General features: G+C 42.0%; 1 protein-coding gene across 11 annotated transcripts in view; it reads left to right on the top strand.

The window, feature by feature from the left end:
- grm6a (glutamate receptor, metabotropic 6a) overlaps positions 1-23,445 on the top strand; it is a 61,878-nt gene extending 38,433 nt beyond the window's left edge. For 7 of the 11 annotated variants that reach the window (XM_072713050.1, XM_072713048.1, XM_023835892.2 and 4 more), the window contains 7 exons: positions 3,215-3,355; positions 4,656-4,856; positions 7,482-7,621; positions 7,709-8,332; positions 9,097-9,408; positions 16,912-17,156; positions 20,328-23,445. In XM_072713050.1, the coding sequence (XP_072569151.1) occupies positions 3,215-3,355; positions 4,656-4,856; positions 7,482-7,621; positions 7,709-8,332; positions 9,097-9,408; positions 16,912-17,151 (1,658 nt within the window). In that variant the 3' untranslated portion in view covers positions 17,152-17,156; positions 20,328-23,445. Of the gene's footprint in view, positions 1-3,214; positions 3,356-4,655; positions 4,857-7,481; positions 7,622-7,708; positions 8,333-8,445; positions 8,474-8,568; positions 9,068-9,096; positions 9,409-10,220; positions 11,332-16,911; positions 17,157-17,492 lie in introns of those variants that run through there. The other 4 variants (XM_023835891.2, XM_023835898.2, XM_023835899.2 and 1 more) reach the window with 4 other exon arrangements.
- Positions 23,446-27,794: the final 4,349 nt, after the last annotated feature.

The following is a 27,794-nucleotide window of genomic DNA, read 5'->3' as shown; positions in this document are numbered from 1 at the left end:
TTTACTTTTCTGGTTTTTCCCTTTCATATACAGTAGTGTGTTCATAGCTTTATGTGCATATAAATGGTCTGTAAAGGCCCAAAGTGCACATCAAAGGGAGTAACTCTTACCACAGAAACCACTCTTCTCTAATCTGCCTGAATCACCTTGTTGGAATTCTAGCCCTTACTTCTGTGACATGATGAGTTCTCCTTGAAACACAATGCTTATTGGCTGCCTACCTGCAAGGATCTACCTGCACACTGCAAGACAGGGGCAGAACATGTTGGACAAGCCGACCAATCGGACAAGCTAACCAATCAGAGCACCCGAGGCTCATTGTGGGCGGGCCGTTAAAAGCTCTAACTGAGCATTTCAGACAGTTATAGACATGAGTTATAGAGTGAATTAGGATATATAGTATGAGAAAAATTATGTGTTTTTAGAATTTAGAAACATAAATATGTTCTAGTACACCCGAAAAATAAAAATATGAACTGTGAAAATGAGCATAATAAGGCCCCTTTAAGCAAATAGTCATCCATCCATCCATCCATTATCTACCGCTTATCCGAGGTTGGGTCGCGGGGGCAGCAGTCTAAGGAGGGAGACCCAGAGTTCCCTCTCTCCGGCCACTTCATCCAGCTCCTCTGGGGAAATCCCGAGGCCTTCCCAGGCCAGTCGAGAGACATAGTCCCTCCAACGTGTCCTGGGTCTTCCTCGGGGCCTCCTCCCAGTGGGACATGCCCAGAACACCTTACCAGGGAGGCATCCAGGAGGCATCCTAAGCAGATGCCCAAGCCACCTCATCTGACTCCTCTCAATGTGAAGGAGCAGCGGCTATACTCTGAGTCCCTCCCGAATGACCGAGCTCCTCAATCTATCTCTAAGGGAGAGCGCAGCCACCCTGCAGAGGAAACTGATTTCGTCCATCTGTACTCACGTTCTCGTTCTTTCACTACCCATAGCTCATGACCATAGGTGAGGGTAGGAACGTAGATCGACTGGTAAATTGAGAGCTTTGCCTTTTGGTTTAACTCCTTCTTCCCCATGACAGAGTGATGCAGCACCCTCATCACTGCTGACGCCGAACCGATCCGCCTGTCGATCTCCTGCTCCATCCTTCCCTCACTTGTGAACAAGACCCCGAGATACTTAAACCCCCGGTGAACCTTACAACCTCGTGAACCAGCTCAGGCACCTTCCCCGCCAGAGATGTGACATTCCATGTCCCTAGAGCTAGCTTCTGCAGCCGAGGATCAGACCGCCAAGGTCCCCGCCTTTGGCCACTGCCCAACTCACACTGCACCCGACCCCATTGGCCCCTCCTACAGGTGGTGAGCCCACTGGAAGGGGGACCCACGTGCCTTGTTCGGGCTGTGCCCGACCAGGCCCCATGGGTGTAGGCCTGGCCACCAGGTGCTCGCTATATCGAGCCCCACCCCCAGGCCTGGCTCCAGGAGGGAGCCCCGGTGACCCGCGTCCGGGCAAGGGAAATCGTGGATCCATGTTATTACTCATCATAAGGGGTCTTGTGAGCCGCACTTCGTCTGGTTCCTCACCCAGGACCTGTTTGCCTTGGGTGACCCTACCAGGAGCATAAAGCCCCAGGCAACTTAGCTCCTGGGATCATTGGAACACGCAAACCCCTCCACCATGATAAGGTTTCGGCTCCAGGAGAGAGAAATAATTTATATAATAATTTTATATATCTGTGCATGAGAAATATTTACAGTAGAAATGTTTGCTGATCAACATATCAGAGATTGAGAAAGTTCTTTTAAAAATACATTTGCTTTTATATCATCTTAAAGAAAAGTAGTTTCTGTAATGTGTTGGTTGGAGAGAGGAGGGCAGGAGAAGAGACGCAGGGAGCCAGTGGGAAGCTGCCCCCCTCTGTTTTGTTTTGTGCTTTTGCTTAATGAAGCCTTTTTGTTCATTTGTGCCCTGCTGGCCTTCCCTGAAGGCCTCTCCCAGCCTATAGGCTGTCGGGTCGCTAATATTGTTTGGACGACTGTGTCAGAAGTGCCGAAATCCTAAACCAATACTAGAGGTGGTTTAGAAGGGTAGAGAGAAGCCTGGACTTCCTGGCTAAATGACAATAATATCCCAGATGTTCTAAAAGGATTTCATCCACTTTAATTTAAGGTGTTCTTACACGTTAACTTGTAAATCAAATTGTCTAAAATGAGCACTAAACCAATTACCTTACAATAAATTGACTGTCTTTATTTTTTAGTTGTTGTCCATTTATCCATAAAGAGTAAGGAGAAGGCTGTGGTGTTACTAATTTGTTTGTCAGTGCTTTGATTTATTACATTCGGGTTGATGAATATTACTTAAAATTTGCCTGCTGTCGTCATGATGCTGCATTTGATGCCTCTGCTGTTATTAGTGAATCATAACTGACTCCCGTTGGCTAATCCCCCCCCCCCCAGGTTTGGATGCCATCCTTACACTACTGTTTGACCTTGGCCTGGTCCTGAGGTGACAGCTGTACGCATATGGGCAGAGAGATGTGTTAGCTAACACAACTCTGAGAACAACACTGGAGACACTGAGCTGAGCTGATTTAATTAGTTGTTTACTTGTGTATTTACTTTCCAAATCAAAATGTTATGACCAGACCGCACTCTTTCATGCAATTCAGTTAGCTTAATTGCAGAGCACTTACTGGTTTCACAGCGAAGGGAAACGTATAACATACTGGTCAAATAAATGTAATATTTGGGTGATTTATTGTGGGCAGCTTCTTCTGTTCATTGTAGTTAAAGTCAGCGTTGAGAGGAGAACAAAATAATTTATGATTTACCATGTTGCCTTCTCTTTCTCTGGATAAAAGTATAGATTTTTATGGCTGCAGTGGTTCATTCCCGTCAGTGCCATCATCAATGGCTTTGCATATTTCAAACCACACTCTCCCATCCTTTTTTCAGCTGCTAGGCAGCGTTCTTGGGAAGCGCCAAAACATGAGGTTGTAGTGCAAGCCCATTGCAAAGCACAATTAAATACATTCCAATTGTATAATTCTATGGCACAATCACAATATAATGGTTGTGTTTTTATAATCAAGCTCATGCCAGTCCAGAAATTTGTATGACTGGATGATTTTCATTATATTATCGTGATATGCACCAATAAAACAATGTATCCATCATAGCGTGGCACAAATCTGAAGGCATCATCCAATCCTATCAGCCATAAGCAATAATGCCTCTGTTTGTCTCTGGCACAGGATTTGATCAGTATTTCACATCAAGATCCCTGGAGAACAACCGCCGAAACATTTGGTTTGCAGAATTCTGGGAAGACGACTTCAGGTGCAAGCTGACGCGGCCGGGCATCAAACTGGACAGTGATAAGAAAAAATGCACAGGTAAGTTGGTACAAGCCCTGTGTCGACGCTCAATCTTGATGTGGCACAAACTGATAAGGACCTTTACAGGTGCCTTCTGAAACTGCCTGTAAAATGAATGTATAATCAGTTTGGGATTTCAAAATAATACCTCCTCAGGTGTGATGGCACTCTGTGGAGTTACTGCCACAGTTCCCGCTGCATTATTCTCTTTAAGAGATTTCTGCTTTTCTCTGTTAAAGTCTTTTGTCAAGCGGAAATATACAGTACAGCTGTGAGTGAGGTGAACTAAAATATGAAATCAATTATAATGGAAGTAACAGCAAGACATAATGGAAATCTGAAACCTAATAATGAACAGAAGGTGTATTCTTGCAGAATATTAAGTTGTTATTTCTGTGCTTTTATCTAAAACAACGTACCAGTATATTGAGCGGCACACCTGGATGCTTTTAACAGATTCGTTTAGTTTGACCTCCCCATGTGCCTGACAACAGCATATCTCCCAAGAAAACACTAAAACCCTCAAGCTGCAAGACCTTGACAGCTGTGCAGTAACAAAATGCACTGTGTCCTATTTTTTAGAATGTATAATAATGATCTGCTAAGTATTAGGATAATTAATAAGTAAATTTCTCATCTTTCACACATGTTGGATAGTATCAAACAAAGCCTTAATTATCAAACACAAAAAGTGAAAGAACCAGCCAAGCCAGACAATAATTGTCTTATGAGGAGAGGTTAGCTGAGCTGAATCTGTTCAGCCTCACACAAAGGAGACTAAGGGGGGACATGATCCAAGTCTATAAGATTCTAACAGGTCTGGATGCTGTTCAACCAAATGGCTATTTCAATTTTAGTTTAAATACTACAACTCGTGGCCATAGGTGGAAATTAGCGGGAGAATATTTTAAACTGAATTTGAGAAAACACTTCTTTACACAGCGTGTAGTTAGAGTATGGAATAGTCTTCCTGCTAGTATAGTACATGCTAAAACCCTGGGTTCCTTTAAATCAGAGCTAGATAAGATTTTAACAACTCTGAGCTATTAGTTAAGTTCTCCCCAAACGAGCTTAATGGGCCGAATGGCCTCTCATTTGTAAATTTCTTATGTTCTTATGTAATTTGCTTTATTAGAAGATATAGAATATCGTTGAAAGACTTTTATGGGCGCAGTGCTGCATTACTGTAAGCCGTAACGTTTGTAATATATGAGCTTGCTTTTCCAATAGGTCACGGATATCAATAGATGTCGATAGTGAGACAGGTCATGAAGGAATGTAGCTGCCTTCCTGACCTCTGTGCCGTCCTGTCCGGCAGGGGAGGAGAGGATCAGCCGCGACTCTCACTATGAGCAGGAGGGGAAGGTGCAGTTCGTCATCGACGCCGTCTACGCCATGGCGCACGCCCTGCATAACATGCATGTGGACCTCTGCCCCGGCCACACGGGCGTCTGTGACAAGATGGACCCGGTGGAGGGACGCCTGCTGCTCAAATATATTCGCTCAGTTAACTTTAATGGTGAGTATGGCATAAGCGGGGCCAGTGTGGCGCACGGGCATATTTTGGGGCACATGGGTGGCCAGGCCCTGTTCTCAGCTTCAGAAAGCTGCACACTTCTTTCCCATGTTATTTTATCCACCCATTATATCCAACATGGTTCTCATTTTATGCTCCGAAAGTCCCATGCTCATCGTCATGGAGGTAATTAGACAGTAACAGTGCTGGATGAAGCCTGTGCCCCCTCCCCCCCTACCTCAGCAAACCCCACTACCCAGTTTAACTCATGTCAGCATACATATCAGTGGACCAGACGGGGGGCAACGGTAAGAGTTGCCACCTAGAGGGTGCGGTTGGGGGTGTCAGCAGAAATGGTTGCTGACCAGGCGGTGATGGTAAAAGTTGTCAGTCGCTTGGGGGGGGGGGGAGATGGGGGGAGGAATGGGTGGGGGGCACTGGTACCCCAGTACTGCCCTAGGCATCTGCCTTTGCCAGGATCCTCTTCTACTCAAAGGAAAAAAGCAACACCTGTCAGTAGCACGTAAAAACACATTTATTGTCTGTTCCGTTACTGAGCCAAGCTATACAGTGAAGTAGACAGAATGACAGGTGCAGGAGGAAAAGCATTCATTATTTATTATGACATCACTGAATAATGAACATCTCCCCATGGTTTTGGTGTCTTCGGTGTCTCAGTAGCTGTTCATGCCTCTTGCTTTGTTTTAGAGATCAGCAGCAGGAAGTTTGTGTTACTTGGAGAATGATCCTCTCCCTATATGTATTGCGTAAATGAGAGGAGATGCTAAAAAAACCTTTTGAATAAGGAATCGGCTAAAAACAGCAATGGAAACATTGCGGCTGTAGCCTCTGGGCTGTAGGCTCCAGACATCTGCGATCCTGAATTGGATAAGCGAGTATAGAAAATGGATGGATGGATGGACAATAATGCAAAGGCGTTGTGGAGTTAATAATTGAGAAGACTTTGTTTTTATTATAATAGTGAATAACATCTGGGCAGTGGGAGACAGTGGGGGGTGGTGAGTGGCTCAATGATCTAAGTCTCTATGTCTGTGATCAGAAGGTTGCCAGTTCGCACCCCAGTCTTGGCAGAGCAGCCACATGTCCATGGGCCCTTGAACAAGTGCCAGAAAAATGTGTGTGTGTCTTGAATTCAAGCTGATAGAAAAGTACAGTTGTCCTAGCAATCAGACACAGATTCGGTCACAGTTACCTTTCAGTAAAGGATGTCCCATAACAATGGCCTCATGTTTTGATCTTCTGTCTTTACGAGGTTTCCTTTGTGCTGCTTTACTGTTAAGTGTGATTCTCCGTGAAGCTGGAAGTTCTTACTGATGCTTACTGAAGCAGGTGGCATCTCATCTTCTCTGGCCTTCCATTTCTCCCCTTGGACCTTGGGTGCAGGTTCTGCACTAGGTTCAGTTGTTAGTGTCACACCTTGCCGGACATTCGCTCTGGGTTTACTCGGGGGCTCTGGGTGACCTCAGGTGACCATCATGATCGTCCCTCCCTGTTCCAGATTTCAGAGCTGAGCAGGGCAGCCAGGCAAAGGTGGAGGGAGTGGCACCGTCTCTAGCTGTGGGGAGGTGTTTTTAAAGACTCCCCGGCACGCCAGCTCATGAAGAGCCTGCCTCTGTAATCCGCCGTGACCGCCCGGGGCCACCTCTCCGCTGAGGGCCGCTTCTCTGGGGCTGCCTTTGTGCAGAAAGCCGTTTCCTGCGCCGACGCATTAGCGGCTGAGCGGCTTTCCGGAGGGGGTCTGCCTCTCTGCGGCACTGCTTCGGTGGCGCGGGAACCCGCTGTGAAGCGGGCGCCTCAAGGGACCGGATTAACATGTGACATGACTCATGGATGTAGGCTCCTAACGTCCTTTGCACGTGGATACGTAAAATATGGGAACTTTAATGTGCCGCAGGGCAGCCTTTTTGCAGCTCCAGAGGTCTTGTTCATGATCAGCAGGCAGGGGGTAAACATTATATTCATCTATCCTTATTGCTTATCCATGTAGGGGTGCAGTGAGCCTGGAGTGTATCCCAGAATGCACAGGGCTTAAGGCAGGGATACTCCCTAGGCTGGTGGCATGCCAGTCATCACAGGGCTCATACACAATCACACACTATTAGGTTAGACTAGCTTTATTGGTCCCAGAGGGAAATAGTTGTGCGTACAGCAGCAAGGTATGTAGAGCACAGACGAACATGCCTTTAACGTGCAAACAAGTGAATGTAGGGCAAACTATGCGCAGTGTAGAAACATCAGTTTCTGATGATGAGGCATCCAGAGGAATTGGACATGGGGAGTATATGCAGACTTCAGACACACAAAGCTGCGGCCGGCTATTCTTTTCACGGCTCTGGAGATTTCGGGTCAGGGTGCTGCACCCCCCTTGTTAACAGTACAGGTCACAAGGATTTCAATCACCGTGACTTTAGTCATTGATCAAACCCTGTGCTCTTGCCTGATTTAATTGTGGAATGTATCGTAATATTGCTCTGGGTTTGAATGCTGGGTTTGGCTTTTTTGTAAAACCTTGAAACAGATGAATGTGGTGTATGAATCATGGTGAACAGGCGCCTTGGATGTGCTGGCAGGTGGCATCATTAAGGGTCAGACTGTGTCCTTGTGCAGGCAGTGCGGGAACCGGCGTCCTTTTCAACGAGAACGGAGATGCCCCTGGGCGCTACGACATCTTCCAGTATCAGCTGTCCAACACCACCAACCCAGGTTACAAGGTCATTGGCCAGTGGACCAACAACCTGCGACTCAACGTAAATGAAGCTCTTTAAGTTCTCCAGAGAGCCGTTTTGTGGTGGGAGTTCCCTGATATCGATGGTGTTCTCCATCTCCTGTCTCAGGTGGAGGAGATGCAGTGGTCGGGTGGGGACCAGCAGATTCCAGATTCTGTGTGCAGCTTCCCCTGCAAGCCAGGCGAGAGGAAGAAGATGGTGAAGGGCGTGCCATGCTGTTGGCACTGCGAGCTGTGCGACGGCTACCAGTACCAGCTGGATGAGTTCACGTGCGAGGGCTGCCCCTTCAACATGCGGCCCACACAGAACCGCACCAGCTGCCGGCCCACGCCCATCATCAAGCTAGAGTGGCACTCACCCTGGGCCATCATCCCTGTCTTTCTGGCCATCCTGGGCATCTTAGCCACCTCCTTCGTGGTGGTCACCTTCATCCGCTTTAACGACACGCCCATCGTGCGCGCGTCTGGCCGCGAGCTCAGCTACGTGCTGCTGACGGGCATCTTCCTCATCTACTTCATCACTTTCCTGATGATTGCCGAGCCAGACACAGCAGTGTGCGCCTTCCGGCGCCTTCTACTCGGCCTCGGCACATGCATCAGCTATTCCGCCATGCTCACCAAGACCAACCGCATCTACCGCATCTTTGAGCAGGGCAAGAAGTCCGTCACTCCGCCCAAGTTCATCAGCCCCAGCTCCCAACTTGTCATCACCTTTGTCCTCATTTCTGTGCAAGTGAGTTCCTGTGCCGTTCTACCCGTGACAGAATCTGGATACTTGTCTTCTAAACCCTGTTAATCTGTTTTTATTGATATTGATCAGCGGCTATAATCTCCTTTAAACTTCAGATTATACCATTTGATCCAGTGGGACCAGGTAAGTAAATCCCGCAGGTCTAGGAATGTCCTAAAAACTCTTTGGTACATTACTCTATGAGGCTCATTTTTATCATCCCTCTTCCTACTCTTTAGCACATCTGGAACGCAACAGCACAAAAGCCAAGCGCTGACACAATGTCAACATAATTAAGTTAAAGGGGACAATATTCCAGGCAATCAGCGGCACTCTCAGCCCAAACTGAGGCTGGAGGGAGATGGGGGAGGGGGTGGAGGAGAACGAAATGAGCTCGCAGACCCTGCTGCGCGCACCATGATGGCAGCAGCTGCTCGCTCTTGCCTGCCATCGTCTGTCTGCCTCCCCTCGCAGACTGCAAGCAAGAAGCAGAACTTTCCCCCACAAAGTTGTGACATTAAATAATGGTCATGGCAAATGGCAGCATGTCGCTGGCCTTGCAGGACGTCTGCTTCTGTAGTGCTGTTGAACGTCTGTGTCGTCACGACGTGTCTTAGCAACATGGGCCGGCCTCTCAGTCCGCTCTGGGGTATTGCAGGAAAATGAGATGTGTTGCTAGGCGTTGAAAGGGGAAACCTGCAGAGCAAATGGACGACCTCGTCTGCATGAAAATCCAAGCCATGCCAGCTGGGTCCATGTTTCCACAGGTGGTGGGGGTGTTCATCTGGTTGGCCGTGGTCCCCCCGCACACCATCATCGACTACGAAGAGCTACGGCCACCCAACCCGGAGCTGGCGCGGGGCATCCTGAAGTGTGACATGTCGGACCTGTCCCTCATCTCCTGCCTCAGCTACAGCATCATACTGATGGTGACGTGCACCGTCTACGCCGTGAAGAGCAGGGGCGTGCCCGAGACCTTCAACGAGGCCAAGCCCATCGGCTTCACCATGTACACCACCTGCATCGTCTGGCTGGCCTTCGTGCCCATCTTCTTCGGCACGGCGCAGTCCACGGAGAAGGTGTGTACTGCCTGTCTGCTACGGTTATGTGCCGTTAACTTGCTAACACTCCGTGTTTTATTGATGAAAGGGAATCAGGTTCACTGTGTCTGTCAGGCTAGCAGTAAACAGCATTGATTTTATTTTGTTTGATGCAGGCCTATTGTTTTGATATCACTCCAGATTTTAGTGGGGGGGGGGGGGTGGTGGCCTTTGACAACAAGCCTCCACAACACCTGCCAGTGTTTTTGAACAATAATGACAAACAGACACAGAATTTCCATCCATCTTCTGTAGCCACTTATCCAGTACAGATTTCTGGAGACCTTGGAACTCCTCACAGGGGATAGGAAAACACCATGAAAGGGATGTCAGTCCACACACAGGTGCTCCCACACACACTATGGGCAATTTAGAGACACCAGATTACCTGATATGTTTCTGAAGGTGATGCAAACTCCACATGCGCACAAAGGGGGCTGGATTCAAACCCATGACGGGCCTTGAGCCAAAGCACCATCACTAGGTAGACACTTAGAATGAGTAGATGTGGTTTTGACTTTAACACATACATTAGAAAGCATAGCAGTAGAGTATTTTGAAGAATGTAAGGAAGTCTGACAGCAGAATGCCATAAGCTTCCAGATAGCCAGAAGACCTAACCTGAGACCGATGTCAGAGAGGCCCTAGTGCAGTTTTACATGTTCATTTGCAAATACCCAAGTATGGCACGGCACTTTGAGGCTTTTCTCGTTTCTGAAAAAGCAGTGGAAATGCAGGAATTCAAAGACAAATGACTTTTCATCTCAAATACTTGTGTTCGGAGAGTGAAGGCAGAAGTAGGAGACAGCCTGCCCGCCGCTTGATAACAGGAAGTTACATGGCGGGAAGACTTCGGAGGCCTTCTTTGATGTGGAAATGAGCAGGGATGAAGCAGGAGAGCGGCGCCGTTTTATCTGGCGGAGACACACCGCGACACAGAGACAACAGGCTCTCCTCGCCGGCTACAGCCGAACGTGGGCGGAGGCGGGTGGAGGAGACGGGGAAGAGAGGCGTCAGTCGCCTCGGGCGAGCCTGCGGTGCGGCGGGAAGTGATCGACACTTGGCCACGTACCAGTCAGGGCCGTTAGCGCACGGGCCTGCAATCGCCGCCCACTTTTACCACAACCATTTCTAAACCTTTACAGGTCCTGTGCTCTCATGCCCCGAATATTGAGACGTCATCTTCCCCTGTGTCACCCTGCTAAATTCCGTTTGGGAGTCCAATCGACCCTTTCCCCATGGCGGTTTTGACATATCGTGGGGTTGGCATAAGAAGTGAAAAGGGAAATTTTGTGGGAGTCTTGAGAAAGCCGCGGGCGACACACGAAGGCCAGCAATCGACAGAAAAAGTTTAGTAACTCATAAATGCGTAAAATATACATGCAGTATTGGTTTGGAGGATGCTAAGTGTGTTTATGGCAGTCTATCTCGCAGGGATGTCAGTATCTCGCATTTCTTGCATCTTTTTGTGCAGTTTTAGTGACCTAAACTGTACTACAACACGAAACGCTTTGCTGACCAAAGGGACTAACGATCCCAGGGGGCCTGTGCCCCTAACCCCCGTGATGTGGAAGAATTACATTTTTGCTTTACTTAATAGCGGCATTAATGGTTATCCGGTTTGCGATGACAAAAGCAAGAGCTGAATCTTTGGATAGTAATAACCGCCAGATGATTGGTCGTTATGAGGACAAATCCCAAGTGTGTGAGGCCTTCTGTTGTTGGTATTATGTCTCTTTTAAATAATAAATCTGTTACATAATCACAGTTTGATTTATGAGCAGTATGTACTGTGTGCATAGATGCAGCAAATAAGTCAATAAAGGTACTACACTCCATTAGTCTTAGTGTGTTTAAATGGATCATTTTTAACATATTAAATAGCCACCAATAGGTGTTGAATACTGTGTTTTTGTTGTTTTTCACTTACGTACTGTCCGTTGCATGTTTTTAGACACTGGGTGGCTTTTCTACTGGGATCCTGAAGATGAGAGTTGGCATCTTTTCTTTTGAATTTTCACTTGACTTCTCGTAAATAATAGGAAATAAGGGGAGTTCAGAAGCAGACAGAGCACATGGTAGCCTATGACCTGACGTGACATTGCTCTCCACAAATTAATAGTCCCTGCGAGTGACTAAGTCTGCTTTTTTCTGAGTATGATATGACACAGTGTAAGCTGGATGGGACTCAGTATGACAGGGCACTGTAACGCTGAGTCACATATAAATACTTAATGAACCGTGAACTAATACAAATAGACATCAACCGGAAGGCAAGGAGGGCATGTACATCTAGTAACATTCATTGTGAAGCACTTCTAGACATTACTTAGTAAGACATGGTAAAAGACTATTTAGCCTTTGGCTAACAATGTTTCTTATAAATTGCCCCTGTGCTAAATAAGAGAATATTGGAAAAAAAACAAAACAAAAAAATTGAATAGCAAAAAGGCAACAAAGGAGCTGGAAGTAATCAGCGCTCTGAGGGCTGTTTTCTTGGATTCTTTTCAGATATTTCAGCAGTGAAGGTACAAAGAGAGGAAGGAGATTCGTCACCAGACTGTAGGACGCATATCATGCTCATGGGTTTTTCATGGCCAGTAATGTAACCTTCAAAGGGATAGTTAGTCTGAGGAATAATGAGGCAGTCCTCCTGTGCTGAGAGACCTGTTATTCCTGCATGGACTTACGGCATCCAGTCGCCATGTACAGCACAGGAGCCTCTGCTCTCAGTACCGGTGATGGGACTGTCTGAACCAATAATCTTCTTTTGGGAAAAAAAATTCCTTTGGGACACTTCAAGAGACTAGTAATCATGTGTTCAGCGCACTGTTGCAAAGCACATAATCAATAATGATTCCCAACTAGGAGTGAAGCCACATGGTCAATTTGGCTGAATGGAGCTGCAGATACTGAGATATTTAGCCGCTAAGTGCTATTGACTTTCTCTAAACAAGACAGGCGATTCCAACTGAGGGCGCCTTTCTGGTTTAATTATGATCCTGCTGCTGTGCTTGGAGGTTTTATTCTGGTTGCTGGCAAACCATACTCGTTAGCGTCTAATTAAATGCCTAGGGTGCAATAACTGAAGCGTTCCTCTTTTTTGACTGGGAAAGATTGACCCAAGATGTAAAATAAATCCAGGGAACATTAATCAGCTTGTCGTTGGCTTTTATCGCTTAAAAAAACACATTTCGACTTTGATGAAATTAACCACAACCCATTTGTAAATAATTTGGGAGCAGGCTACAGCTTTTAGGTGTTTGCCAATGAAATGGGCCCACCTTTCAGTGAAAACTGGCACTGCTTTCTCTCTGAATCACTGTGACTGTAGCCTTTGTGTGTCTCCTCCTGTGTAACTATGCCTGCACTCTGTAGAAGTTAGAGTGTAAAAGTATGTAGGTATTTGTTCTGCTAGTTGGTAGCTTGTACCTCAGCAAGCCTCTGAAAGAAAGAGCCATTGAGTTTGTCTCCTGCTCTCTCTCGTGGTTCACAGATTGGAATCTGTGGGATTGACACACCTAATGATTCTCAGTGCATTTGTTGACTCACCGGATTAGAGAAAGAACTCTAAAAGATCAGCATTTAGTCATAGATCTTAAACAGGAGCTCATTTAGATTTGTCCCAATTGCCCATTTGTCACAGTCCAGTCTGACCTGTGTTCAGTACTGTGTTCGGCTTTGCAGTGACAGACATTCTAATGAATGGCTTCAGTATATCAATCATTCCTACTGACAGCACCTCAGGAATGCATGAATTGTCCAATGTGATGATGGCAAATGTGTTAAAAATATGCAGCTGCCCATAGGGGAAATCTCTTGCTTCTGATCAAATATCTGTAATGGATTTCAGTTTTACTTATAACTGAATATTATCTGTAATCAGTCTCCTGTGGAAGTTAAATTAAATGTGGTCCAATAGCTCAGAGAGTGGATTTTGAAAACGAAATCAGTTAGATTCATCGAAGCAGTTTTGACCAATCATTTTAGTAGCATTTTATTATTTATAATTTATTAAGTCCAAGGCAGAGCAATGGGTGTAATGTGGTTGAAATTTGATTTTTGTCTAATTCTTATCATTTCGGCTTCCCTTTATCTGGCCTTTATAATTTGCTAGTGGTACAGAGATATATTTAAATAATAACAATAGGTGAATGAACATCGGGACACTGCTTGTAATTACAATTACAATCAGTTTACAGATTCAATTACTGCTAATTCATCACATTAACATTTTCCAGTACATCCATCCTTGAATCTTCCAACTGCTTATCCAGGCTGGGGTTAGCTGGGTGCTTGCAGTCTACTTTAAAAATGCATGTAAATATCAATAAACCGCTTGATGTGTATTGACAGGGATACTTAGGTATTAGTGCAATATTTGTTCATGGATACTGAAGGTTAGAAAAGAACATTAAATTATGGATTTTAGTCATGATTCATTTAAATTTTCTTCTCTGAGGTAAAATGACAACAAGTAAATCTGATGTGCTACATGTTCTGAATAGCTACAGGCTGCAGAAGGTGAATAGGGCCCAGTTTAATGGCTACTGCAGAGCAATAATCAGTAACAAAGCAGTGTTTGATTACACTGCAAAAACGGTTAATCTGAAATTAAATAAAGAGATTGCTGGATTGTAGGCTAGTAAATGCAAGGAAAGCTATTTGTGCTTAATGTCCAGGGTCTTCTAAGAAAAAAGGTAATAAGGATTTCTAATTGAAATACTATAAATATTAACAATTACTAATAGAATGAATGTCCAATGCAGTCCTGAATGTGCTAAAAGAAAGCAAATTTTTAAGAATGATCAAATACGTTCAAAGTATGTTTATGCATACTTATTGTAGAGCAAGCTAGCTGGACATTGTTTGAAAACATCAAAACATCTGAAGACAGACTTTAGGAAAAAAGACTGCAAATTTGTACTTAAGTCTTTTATTCAGAATGTTCCTATAAGAGAAATATAGCATTCATTAATGACCACAAGGAAGATATTATGTAAGTCGTTCTTACCTTACTTTAAGAACTTTAGTCTCAGTTCTTAAAAGTGATAACTTTCCTTTTAATGGCTATTAACCAAAGTCATATTTACAATGACACAATAATGGAATTCAGACTTCCAAATGTATGCGCAGTGATCAGTTATAAAATTAAAGTTTAAACTTCAATTTTACAGGACAGCATATCATTAGCCTTGATTTTAAAAGAATAATGTTTTACATATTTGGAAAACATTTAGAAATAGTTAAAAGAGGTATGTTGAAAATGTAATCCTCTGGTAAAATATATATACAGTATATATATTGGGACTCCTGCCTTGACACACACATGAACTTTAATGACGTCTCATTCTTAATACATAGGCTTTAATATAGAGTTGGCCAATCCTTTGCAGCTATATAACAGCTTCAACTCTTCTGATAAGACTGTCCACAAGGTTTAAGAGTATGTTTATGGGAATTTTTGACCATTCTTCCAGGAGAGTATTTGTGAGGTCAGGCACTGATGTTGGAAGAGAAGGCCTGGCTCGCAGTCTCCACTCTAATTCATCCCAAAGGTGTTCTATGGGGTTGAGGTCAGGGCTCTGTGCAGGCCAGTCAAGTTCCTCCACACCAGACTCGCTCATCCATGTCCTTATGGACCTTGCTTTGCACACTGGTGTGTAGTCATGTTGGAACAGGAAGGGGCCATCCCTTTCACTGGAACTAAGGGGCCAAGCCCAACCCCTGAAAAACAACCCCACACCATAATCCCCCCTCCACCAAACTTTACACTTGGCACAACACAGTCTGGCAAGTACCGTTCTCCTGGCAACTGCCAAGAGAAGCATGATTTGTCACTCTAGAGAACACGTCTCCACTGCTCTAGAGTCCAGTGGCAGTGTGCTTTACACCACTGCATCCGACACTTTGCATTGCACTTGATGTAAGGCTTGGATGCAACTGTTCAGCCATGGAAATCCATTCCATGAAGTTCTCTACACATTGTTCTTGAGCTAATCTGAAGGCCACACAAAGCTTGGAGGTCTGTAGCTATTGACTCTGCAGACAGTTGGCGACTTGTGCACACTGTGCGCCTCAGCATGCGTTGTCTCCCCCCCCCTCCGTGATTTTTTGTGGCTGAGTTGCTGCTGTTCCCAAATGCTTCCACTTCATTATAATTTCACTAACAGTTGACCGTGGAATATTTAGTAGCAAGGAAATTTCACAAATGGACTTATTGCACAGGTGGCATCCTATCACGGTAACAAGCTTGAATACACTGAGCTCCTGAGAGTGACCCATTCATACACAAATGTTTGTGGAATCAGTCTGCATTCCTATGTGCTTTATTTTATACACCTGTGGCTATGGAAGTGATTGGAAGTCACTGATTCAAAGGGGTGTCCCAATACCAATGTGTGTGTGTGTGTGTATATATATATATATATATATATACTGTATATACATAATATATATATATATGTAGGTATTGTTTATAAGATTATTTTGCAATGAGGTTTTTGCAGATTCATTATTCATTTTTATTTATTCACAAGGCATTTTGTTATACTTGCTCTTGTTTACCCCCTACAAAGGATCCCCAGAAAATCTTGTCTTCTGTATGGATTTGCCATGTCTCTGCTTATCTCATGCAGAAGTATGTGAGTGTCATTCCTGAATAATCATGTATTATTATGCAGGTTTCTAGGAAGTACAGTATTTGAACCGCATAACCTGAAAACTCATTCCTATTAACATTTTTACACAAGGATTATATTTGGGTCCCATGGCTGTGTGTGGTGTTTGTGTTCTCCTAGTGTTGTGCGGGTTTCCTCTGGCTTTTCCGGTTGCCTCTCACAGTGATCTGGTGTCTCTAAATTGCCCATTGTGGGTGATGATGCCTGTGAGTGTCTGCATGACTGGCGTCCCATCCTGGCTGTAGCCCTGCCTTGTGTTCTGTGCTGCCTGGAATAGCCTCCAGGCCACCCTGCACTGGATATGTGGTTATGAAAGATGGATGGATGAATTGATGGATGGATGAAAAATTTATCTTGCATCATTCTGAACACCTCTGCAGGCCCTACCAGAGAGATGGATGACTTCTTCTTGGAGAGTTACAAATGGATGGCTGGATTATATTTCTGTTAATGAGCAACTATGTAAAAATGGCAGTTTTACAGAAACCTATTATCTCCTGAAGATTTTAGATTTTGCAAAACCAGAATGACATGCAGTCTGGTGGAATACTAGTGAAAGATCATATTAATTATACTAAATACATTAATACAAAACAATGACTATAAAAGTTTTAAAATGAAAATGGATGGAGTCTGTTACTTAGTGAAGAATACTTTTGGTTTATTTAATTTTTTAAGTAGCTTTACTTTATGTCAAACCATAATTACACCACATTATGACTGTGTGTGGAATCTCAGCACATGCACAGTGCAGAGGCGTGCCGGATGAGATCGTGACCAGCTCTCTCCTGTCATGGCACAGATGTGCATCCAGACGACGACGCTGACAGTCTCCATGAGCCTGAGCGCCTCCGTGTCCCTGGGCATGCTGTACATGCCCAAGGTGTACGTCATCATCTTCCACCCAGAGCAGAACGTGCAGAAACGCAAGCGCAGCTTCAAGGCCGTGGCGCAGGCAGCCACAATGTCCACGCGGCTCTCGCAGAAGTCCAGCGACAAACAGAACGGGGAGACCAAAATGGAGCCGGACAGATCACAGTAGGCCATGTAAGTGTTTGCATGTTTTTCATTCTGTTTCACAATTTTCTTTAAAAAATAAGGCTTTAATCTTCATGTACCATATTGCGTCTGTAAAATGTGAAAGCATTTTTGATACATAGAATATCAGTGCTGCAGATGCACACATCTCCCTGTCATAGCGTTGAATACCCTCAATGTAATTAAAACCAGGCCCCAATCCTTTTGCTTAAAAAAACGGTTTATTGTGTTCTTTGGAAATATGTGTATATGAAGACAGGGCAGATTTATCTTGTTCATTTAATTAGCATATTTTACTTCCATCTTTTGTCTTTTCAACTATTTAATGTTTTTCCCATCTTCCAGTGTCCCTGTTCTGCTTCCATCACCTGCTGTTGGTCTCTTTGTATCAACCTTCCCTTTTTCACTTGCTTGCTTTGTCATCGGCCCACTGAAAGTCCCCATATGAAAGGCCCACCCACCTGTTCAGTGCTCACCCTATTTCTTCTGGCAGCAGACAAATTCCAGGCAGCTTATCTCCACACTGCCTTACAATTGGGTCTTTGGAACCAATGGCATAGGAGAGAGTTTGATATTGGGGGGACACAATGAATGAAGGTATATGTCCTCTCCCACCTCCCTCAGCTCCTACGCCCTATTTGATACAAAACATTGTTAAGCTACCTAGAATCTCTAAATAATGATGATTACTGATATGATTATCACCTCTAAACAGACACTATGACTTGCAAGAAACTAAGATAAATGTAAATTATGACAGACAGAAAATTACTAGAAGGTAGTGTAAAAGTACTGATTCAGCAAGTAATACTTAAATTTTTACTTTCTTTAATGAATAAAATATAATTTAAATTCAAATGCATCTTTATTAAAATATTTATTGAAATCTTTATTTCTTTTGTGTAATGAATAAATTTATCAGTAACATTTTAGTTTAAGGTTTGCTCTTTCAGCTACTAATCATTTGATTATACTGTATATTAGTAAATAAAGATTCCCTTACAATCAATTTTTAAAAATATATTACACAGATATCTTACTCTTGTTTAATAAAGTATTTACTAAATATCTTGTAAATGCTCAATTATGACTCATTTCTGGGTATGCATACTGGCCCGTTGTTTTATATTTGTATGTGATTTGCAAACTGTTTTGTAAATAACAGGAGTAATATATGATTGTGTTACATTTATTCATAATCTTTTGTCTGAAATGACTTGACGTTTTGAGAAGGGCTATAATAAACAAAAATGCACTTCCTAGTATTTGAACCTACGACTTTTGTGTTATCAGCACAATGCTTTATTTAATGCTACAGGATGTATTTAGGAATGAGTTTTATCTATTAAAAAGTTATCAGATGATTTGTAGCAGTTTATCAGTCATTAACTCTTGAAGGTAAAATGAAACTCTGTTTGTAAGGTATGGTCAACAAACTCTTGTAATTAAATTGTTACATCATGTCAAATTTTGCCCTCTACAGCATATTTAGCTAATATTCTGATGAAGAGGGTGGATGGGGCCAGGGGGTGGCGCTGTTGCCTCCCAGTCCATGTGTGGTGTTTTCATGTCCTCCCTCTGCTGTGCATGCTTCCTCTGGGTCCCATTCCTTCCAGCAGTTCTGTTGCTTGGGCCCAGTGGCTTGGCATCCCATCTGGGGAGTATATCCGCCTTGAGCCGTACGCTGCCTGGGATATGCTCCAGGCAACTCTGTCCAGGAAAGGCAATTGGAGGTGGATGAATGAATAATCTTGATGAAATGTATTTCAGTTTTTTCCATGAAGTTCCAGAGGACTTCCCATTCAATGTGTACTGCATACGGCGAATCCTTTGTGAATGAGCTCATCTGTTTCAGTGGATCCCATTGTCATAGTTTCCTTGAAATGCTTTTGTGTTCAGCCCATTCTGTCACCTTTATTCTCAAACGCGTCTTTCACCTTTTTTCTCTCATTCGGTGTTGAGTATTACAGCCTAATTAGATGCTGGTTGACCTTCACATTGAAGGTTGTCCTTGAAAAAAAGAAACACATAATTGTTGTTTCAGTCAGAGGGACGCTTTTTCCTTGCATTTGTAGATTTGTTTAACATTGATTCCTATTTTCTGCGGAAATATATAGCACTACATTTTAGAGAGTAACCATGAAAAAACAAAGGAGACTTTATCAGAGGAAGCTGTAATACTAATTACATGTAAACGGACCATCCACTATGAAATTACATAACCTAAAAACATTCAATCTCATCTAATGATGTGTGTTGCCTCCTTCTTATTGAATGATTTAGCGATTTGTCTGTGTAACATCTATACCCACCAGATGATCAAATCCATCAGCGTATTTAACTAATGCACTGGTGATACCACACATTTATTTTGACTGTCCAATGCAGGAGGTTATATTGGGACAAAATTAAATAACATTAATACTACCAGGTTTAATTCACTGTTGTTTGGTCTGCATCAATTTCTTAAGGGAGCACTACAGAAAATGATTTATATGCGCATGATATTAGTCAAAATGAATAGCAAGACATAAAACTTGAGAAAATATTCTGTCCTGTACAGCGAGGTTAGATTGTCCTTCATGCACAACTGAATACAGTACAGATTTACTAAACCAGTGTAATTATAATACTGTTCTAAAATAACTGGATTACTGATTTCATTCAATTGTTTTGAATGAATTCACTTGTAACCCATTAATATTGGACCCTAAAGGCTCTTGTCATTGATGTATTGTCTTTTTCGTCTACAGCTGGTACAACTTATTTCACAAAAATCTGTGTTCACTTGCATTTCAGTAAGTTATTTGAACATGGTTCATTACAGCAGGGTGCAATGATCCCATAAAAGGCACATTGTAACTGTGTCATGCCTTATGAGGGATGAAAGTATTTCAGAGTTAATACGCTGCTTTCAAAGCTTTGTGTTGTGACTTACATCATTTCCAGTCTGATTACCTCACAAACCAAAGTACCAAAGTTTTTTTTATTACACATTTAATAAAAATATTAATTCAGAGGTTTTACTTGTATTTAGCATGTATAGTACATATCAACACTTGTTTTTATTGCACTTGTATTAAAAAGGTACTCTTCCCTTTAGGCGTTGTCAGAAACTGTGTGGAACACTGTGAAATATCATTTCAAAATAATTATTTTTAATTCTCTTTTTAATTGTAGATAATGTGCCACAACAACAGATCCAGGAAATGGTTTCTCTCTGGAGACATCATGGAACAGTAATTACTGAGCAGAAAAAAATTCCCATGAAATAACAATAATTGATACAATTACTGGGATTTTAATAATCACATTTGACTTGACACAAAAATAATAATTAAAAAACCTGGAATACTGAAATGGAAAGTTATGGTTCGTAACTGTATTTGGCTGGTAAGGTATGTATTTTGACAGTATTGCAGGTAAAATGCGGTTCAAAGCCAGACAAAGTCAACCTATCAGTCTCTAAAAAATGTACTGACAAATAGTTGTGCTTACTCCCTTTTGATGTTCAGTTTTTCTTAGTTGGTTAGTATGTGCAGCTGATTTGTCAGCCATGTATAAGAAAGTTTTCCCTTAGCGAGGCTAATGGGTAAGTGCTCCAAACAACAATGTAGCTTAGCATCGGGACTGCCGTTTGTGTACTTGGTTGGCTGTCATCTGAGCATGGACTGTGTGTTTGTTTGTCTGTGTGTCTGTAACTGTTTTTATATATAAGAAGGCATGGCAATTTGTATGTGCTCATGTAATGTGTTGAATTTACAAAAAACTGTAAGATTGGAGAGCTGGGTGATACAGATCAACCAACAAGTAACTCAATATTAAATCTCAAAAAAGGGGTGTAACATTTACTAATGGATGTAGGTATTGTTTAATGTTCTTAATGTTTTTGATTAAAATGTAACTATTAATACTGAATTTGACTTTAGGTGAAAACATTTTTAATGGTGTGCGTAAACTATTTTTTATATCAAGACTATGAATAGAGGACTGTGTGACCCCTACAATGCAGGGATGTTTCCAGAGAAGGAGTCCATGGGTCCACCACATTTCAGATGTCTGAATGAACGTCATTAAGGAGTGAAAGGTAGCTAAGGAGCTACTGAGAGTGGAGCTGAAGGTGTTGTACCTGAAGGAGGCTTTACAGAAGTCTGACGGCCCATAGAAACCCCCAGCACAAACAGCATTAGCTACAGCACTAATGATGAAGCAACAGCAAATATGTATGTGCCCAGGAATGTGGGCAGTAATAAGCATCTTTATGCTTATTCCCTATGAAAATTGGAATATATGTCTTCACTGTGTCTACAACTGCAACTTTACCTTATTTTTATTTGTTATATGAGATTTTTTTTGTGTGACACGGAAAAGAAAAATGTGCACTTTGACACCAGGAGCACAAGCTTTCATTGTTGTAGCAACACGTCTTTCAGTTTGCTGCCCCTGTACAGGTGATCTGCATGTTGTCGAAAGAGAAGAGATATCAATACCTATATGTGAACAATAGAATAGGTAAATTCTAATAAATGTGTTTTTAAAGAATTTGTGAAAGAATCTGCAGGATGGGAAGACAATTCTGATATATGTATGGTGCAAACTCATGGGAAACAGACTAAATAATAAACATAGCTAGACTCTATTACGTGATGCTTTACATTAACTGCATCTTCATAAAGCATTTGTTATGCATTCATAGAACATCTAATGCACCTTCATAACGCTTTAATTATATACTCATAATGATTCAACATTCATGATTCTTTATTTGACACATACACAGTGATACAAGTACAAGGTGTGGTGAAATGTACCTTGATTCAGTCCTGAGGCTGTGCAATAAGGTTTCGCAAATTAAAGATAAATATAAAAAGTGTAAGACTAAGGGTAATGAAAATATATGCAAAAAATATATATCTGAATAACAATTACAGGCAATTTCTGTACAATGTGCAACATTACAATTATAGGCCGTATATGCACAATGTGCAAAATAATAGAATAGATTATGGATATTTTTGTTGTAAAGTGCAGTGTGCTAGCTGCTATTGATGAAAATGGACCTTCTGTGGTGGCATGTCCTGATTTAGGAGTCTTACAGCCTGAGGGTAGAAGCTCTTCCTGAGCCTCTCTGATTTTTCCATAATAGTCCTGAAGCATTTGCCTGACCTCAGTAGATCAAACAGGCAGTTACTGGGGTGAGATGGGTCTTTGACAGTCCTGGGTGCTCTGGTACAGCATCATTCATAAGTAGCAAGTGTAAGTGTAAGAGTAAGTATACCTTAACATCCTAATCTATTGTAACAGGCTTAATTCATATTAGTATCAAACATTATATGATAATAGCAAATATTATATTTGGATAATCAGAATGATTGTTATTAATGTATATTAAAGCTGGTAAAGTTTGTTTTGTGGTATATTTAAAGATTTTAAGGTATATTTACATGCTACTTAATGCATAAATAATAAATAAATGCATTATGAAGGTGCACAAAATGTATCAATGTATAATGTATAATGAAGGTGCTCTGAATGTTCTACAAATACATTATAAAGGCATTATGAATGTGCAGTTAATGTAAAGGGTTACCCTTTATTCGGACCATTGGAGTCTGTACTTTGTCTTCATTTACATTGACTATAAGTCCAATCAATGTGCCAGTTTGACTACCATGTAAATAGGTGCATCCCTTCCTCCTCGTTCTCTCCATTGTGTGGCTCTAACGAATTACTTGTTACACACCTGTTACTTGTTTAATCTCGCCTCTTGTTGCAGCCCTTGTGTGGATCACCCCAGCTGCCTCTCGTCTGCTCCCTCGTCAGTGTATATAATGCCTCTCTGTTTCAAGCTCCCCTGTCCAGTCATTGATGTAGCTGCCTGCATGTGTTCCCTCGTCTGCCCTGTGCTCTATGCTCTTGCCTGATCCTTCATACCCTGTTTTGACCCCCCGTGGTCTGTTTCCTTTTGCCCTGCCTGTTATTTCATTTAATAAAGCCCCCCTTTGGTTTTTCCCATGCCTGCCTTTACCTCTGTACTTGCCCGTGACATGACAATAGGAGAGGATACTTTGGGGAGAGGTCTTTATGGTGAAATGCGTTCCAATGCTGAAAACGCCACAGAACCATCTTCAAGGGGTGAACAAAACTGTGACATAAAAGTGAAAGTTTAAACAAGAAATTAAAACAAGAACTGGGATAAAAAAAAAACATTAATCTTGTGTGATTAATCAATTACAAATGTGTGTACTGTCAAATTCTGCAATAATGTGTAATAAATGGTTTCCATTTAGAAAAAATATAGGTATATTGTATAGCTCGTAATGTGTATATTCACGCACACAAGCAGAAAAACAAAACAATAGACATGGATAGGATAATAAGCTAAGTGTGTCCTCTATCTACAATGATACACAGGAATGTAACTAAGGATTAATTAAACTGCTCTCCAGTTTATAGCCTGAAACTAACATGGAAGCATTTTATTATTTAGTCTTTTTTTCGTATTGTTAATATCTGATTTGTGGCCAAAAGGTTGAAGAGGTGTGGGGGGGGGGGGGGTTCAGGGTGTAGTGTCTAAACACAGTGAGATTAAACCAATTTACAGAGAGTGGGATCTTCAGGGTCAGGCCAACTAAATAAAAACAGGTAACTTCCAAGCGTCTAATGCATTCTGATGATGACATAAATGGCGTGGTGACCTTTGTAGTGTATTTGGTATGTGCAATGAGTATTGTCTTCTTTTTTAAAACACAAAACTCAGGATTTCTGTTGTGTATGTGAATGAAAAAAATGTTCTTTGATTTCTGCTTTGACATTTTGTATGATCTTTCTTTCCCATCGAAATGGAGGGCCCTTCCCTGATGGGCAGCAAGATCTGGGCAACACTGGGTATTCAGACTGCCTGACATGCATGTTAGAATAAATGATTTAATAATAAAACTGAACTGAGCATGGCTGACTCCTTCCGTCTCCACGATTTACAGTTTTATTTCAAAGGCCCTGTTGCTGTGATATTGCCTTCTTAACGCTGCTATATGAAAATAATTTTTGTTACAGTTCTGCTTATTTAATCATCGCTAACATTGAACACATTGTTCATGTTTCAGTGAAGGTCAATTAAATGTACACTGCTTAGCACTCTACAATCATTCACAGTGAGTAAGGTAATATAAACTGTAATTCACAGTTACATGCCAGGTAACCTATTTATAAGAAAACTGCAGTTGCACAAGTGTTCCGTTTACAACTTCTGTAATTATACATAATAAAAGGGGATGTTTTGTCAAAAGGCCTAAATTAAAAAGAACAGTGTCTCTGTATTCATTTAAGTAGTTTCAAACCCATAGATCATTAAGTTCATTTCTATAGATTCATTATTTTCTGAACGGCAAGCGGGGCCATCGGAGGGGCAGATTCAGAGGAGGCAGCACTTTATAGGGGCCCCAAAGTCTAAGTTCGGGGGCCCGGTGGGCAAAATCTACTGTGACCATCTCACACCCTTCAGGGGACCCAGAATTTCTAGATACACCCCTGGCTATAAGCATCTACAAGTATCTCTCGGCCTGGTCATGGTCATGAAGGAAACGTTTCCATAAAACTATTGTTTGAAGAAAACAGTTAAGATAAACATAAATATTTATTAGATTAGATTAGATTAGAAGCTTTATTTGTCATTGCATAAAATACGTAGTATTAAACACAACGAAATTTAGAGTTGCCACTCTTAGTCAGTGTTTTAAAACCAATATAGTTAAGAATTAACAAATCTGCCCCAAGGCAGCCTACCCACACTCACTCATACACTCCCCCCAAACCTATTCACTCCTCTCACCCAAAACATTAGTCCCCACCTTCCAACCAAAACAAGACACTCCCCTGCACAAAGGTATAACATCATAGTAAACGTAACAGCATCAGACTATCAAATGCCTGTTGTTAAAGTGCGATGGTGATGAGGATAAAGTGATCAAATACAATTTCCAGAGACATAGTTAATCATTGCAGACGGTGGAAGGAGGGGGGGGGGGGATTGGGGTGGTGGGTGACCAATGTCTGCAGAGGGATATTGTTTTTGTTAAGTGAACGTATGGCCCAGGGAAAAAAACTGTTGGAAAGTCTTGTAGTGCGGGCGTTTAGTGACCTGAACCGCCTGCCGGAGGGAAGCGGGTTGAACAGGTGGTGGGCTGGGTGGGCAGAGTCTTTGAGAATGGACCTGGACCTGGAGAGGCAGCGGGATTCGGCGAGCTTTTCCAGGGAGGGCAAAGGGTGGCCTATGATCTTTTGGGCTGTGTAAATGACCCTCTGCATGGCCTTCCTGTCTGCTGCTGTACATCCCGCATACCATACTGTGATGCTGAAGGTGAGTATGCTTTCGATGACTGTCCGGTAGAAGGACACCAGCAGCTTCTGTTCTAGATGGTTTTTCCTGAGAATTCTCAGGAAGTGCATACGCTGCTGGGCCTTCTTAGTTATTGCTTTAGTGTTGGTGGACCAAGTGAGATCTTCGGTGATGTGTACCCCTAGGAATTTAACTGACGGCACCTGCTCAATGCATTCCCCGTTAAGATTCAGTGGAGCATGGGCAGTGCGTTTGCGTCTGAAGTCTATGATGATTTCCTTGGTTTTACAATTCTATTAATAAAAGAAATACATAATTAGTATTTCAAGTCTCTTTCCAGATGTAGCCTCTAAAATGGTGAGTAGTGCATTAAATCGACATTAGAACCGATACATTCGGCAGCTCGTTGCTGAATAACAATTGATTGCAGTTGTCCACTAGGAGGTGTAATGAGTACTTGAATATTGCAAATAGTTTTTTTTGGGTGACGTGTAAGACAAATGCTGGTTGCTTTATTATGGTGAAAAAAGATTATAAATACTGAAGTACCACTAGCTTGTTGTAATAATTATTATTAATTTTGCCTTCCCAAATGGAAATGTATTAAATAAAAATTAAAATATCAGGATTAAGTTTGTTTTAAATAAAAGGGAAACTAATTTTGAAATAGTTTTTAGTATACAGATGAGAGATTTTAAAAACATGCATTTTGTTATTGCTTAAAGTAAATTGCCTTAAGGTGGCCCTCCAGAATTTTAACTATACAATATGCCCATATTTTGTGAATTAAAGAAACCATATTTGTGTAGACTCACCACTATCGCATTATTGCAAATGTCAGGAAAATATGTAATGTATGTATTATCAGATACACACACTATAATACATAAATATCTATTACCAGAAACACACACTATAATACATATGCATTACCAGATACACACACACTAATACATAATACATAAGTATGTATTATCAAATACACACACTATAATACATACTGTATGTATTATCAGATACACACAATGAAATACATAAGTATGTATTATCAGATACATACTCTATAATACCTAAGTATGTATTATCAGATAAGTAAAAAAGGTAAATAAGTAAAATCATACATTATTCATATGTTCACTGATCACTTCTGTGTTGATCTCAATCAAGGCCCTGCTCTCTCCAATGATACTATTATCAGATAACTTTGGGTGAGATCTGTGGTACATCAGCCTTGGAAACATTCACAGTAAACCAATGTGCAGAAACTGAGCAGCATCAATGTCTTCAGCTTGTTCATGAATTAACAGAGAATTAACACGGAGACCAGTGCTGACAGTCTGTCACTTTCTGAAACCCTGGCCGAGGATGAAAGGGCCTGGTTGGCCCTTGGTGGACTACAGATTCAGGGCCACATCCTGCCACAGGGACCACCTTCAGTACAGAGATAACACAACAGTTACAGGGGAAACCAGACAAACTGCTTGTTGCCCTGTGCACTTAGGGCTTGATGCAGACGGATGATCCATAATCATCTACTGAGCCAATTGAAGGAGAACTGGGATCAGTGTCACACTGGAAGTCTCAGTCATTCACATACACAGCATTCCAGCAGTGATAAATATTTCACTGCTTAGGCTACAAAGCCTTCGAAATAATGGCAGGTATAGATAAAGTATACATTTTTCAAAACAAGACAGGTAATAAAAAAATAATTTAAATTTTCCTACGCTTTAGAAATGTAGTCAACATTTTATATGTATTTTAAAAAATGAAATATAGTGACTTTATTTGCTCAAATATGAATACACAGACTTCTTTGTGCATCTTGCTGTCTTTTGAGACATACACACACATATAGTACCCTTTATGTTATTTAAACATCATTTTCTTTGAATGCCTAAGACTTTTGCACATTGTTGTATATACAGTTGACAGCATAGGGTCATGGGTCAGCCATGTACTCAGCATCCGGGGAGCATTTTGCAAGGGGGGGGGCTGGTTATGGCTCTGCTTAAAGGCTGAATGGACATGCGAATGCTGACAGAGGTACGTCACCATGATGAGAACCCCCTGGACTATGTCAGTTTTCAGAGTCCCCCTTACTTACTGGGGAGAGACAGGAGGCAACGGTTAATGTTGTTGACAGGGGGGAGTGGGTTTAGAATTGAGTAATGAAATAAAATATTTTTCAGGAGCAATATTTTTATACTTGGTTTAAATGGGAGCTGAAGAGGGGAATATGATTTCATTATGAGGTGGAAAGACGTAGTTGCATTATCTGAAATGTGCCCGTCTCACATGTGACGACA

The sequence above is a fragment of the Paramormyrops kingsleyae genome, chromosome 6 (genome assembly GCF_048594095.1).
Source record: "Paramormyrops kingsleyae isolate MSU_618 chromosome 6, PKINGS_0.4, whole genome shotgun sequence".
Lineage (NCBI taxonomy): Eukaryota > Metazoa > Chordata > Actinopteri > Osteoglossiformes > Mormyridae > Paramormyrops > Paramormyrops kingsleyae.
Note: the sequence above shows the minus strand (reverse complement) of the source record. Positions and strands in the feature narration are given on the sequence as shown.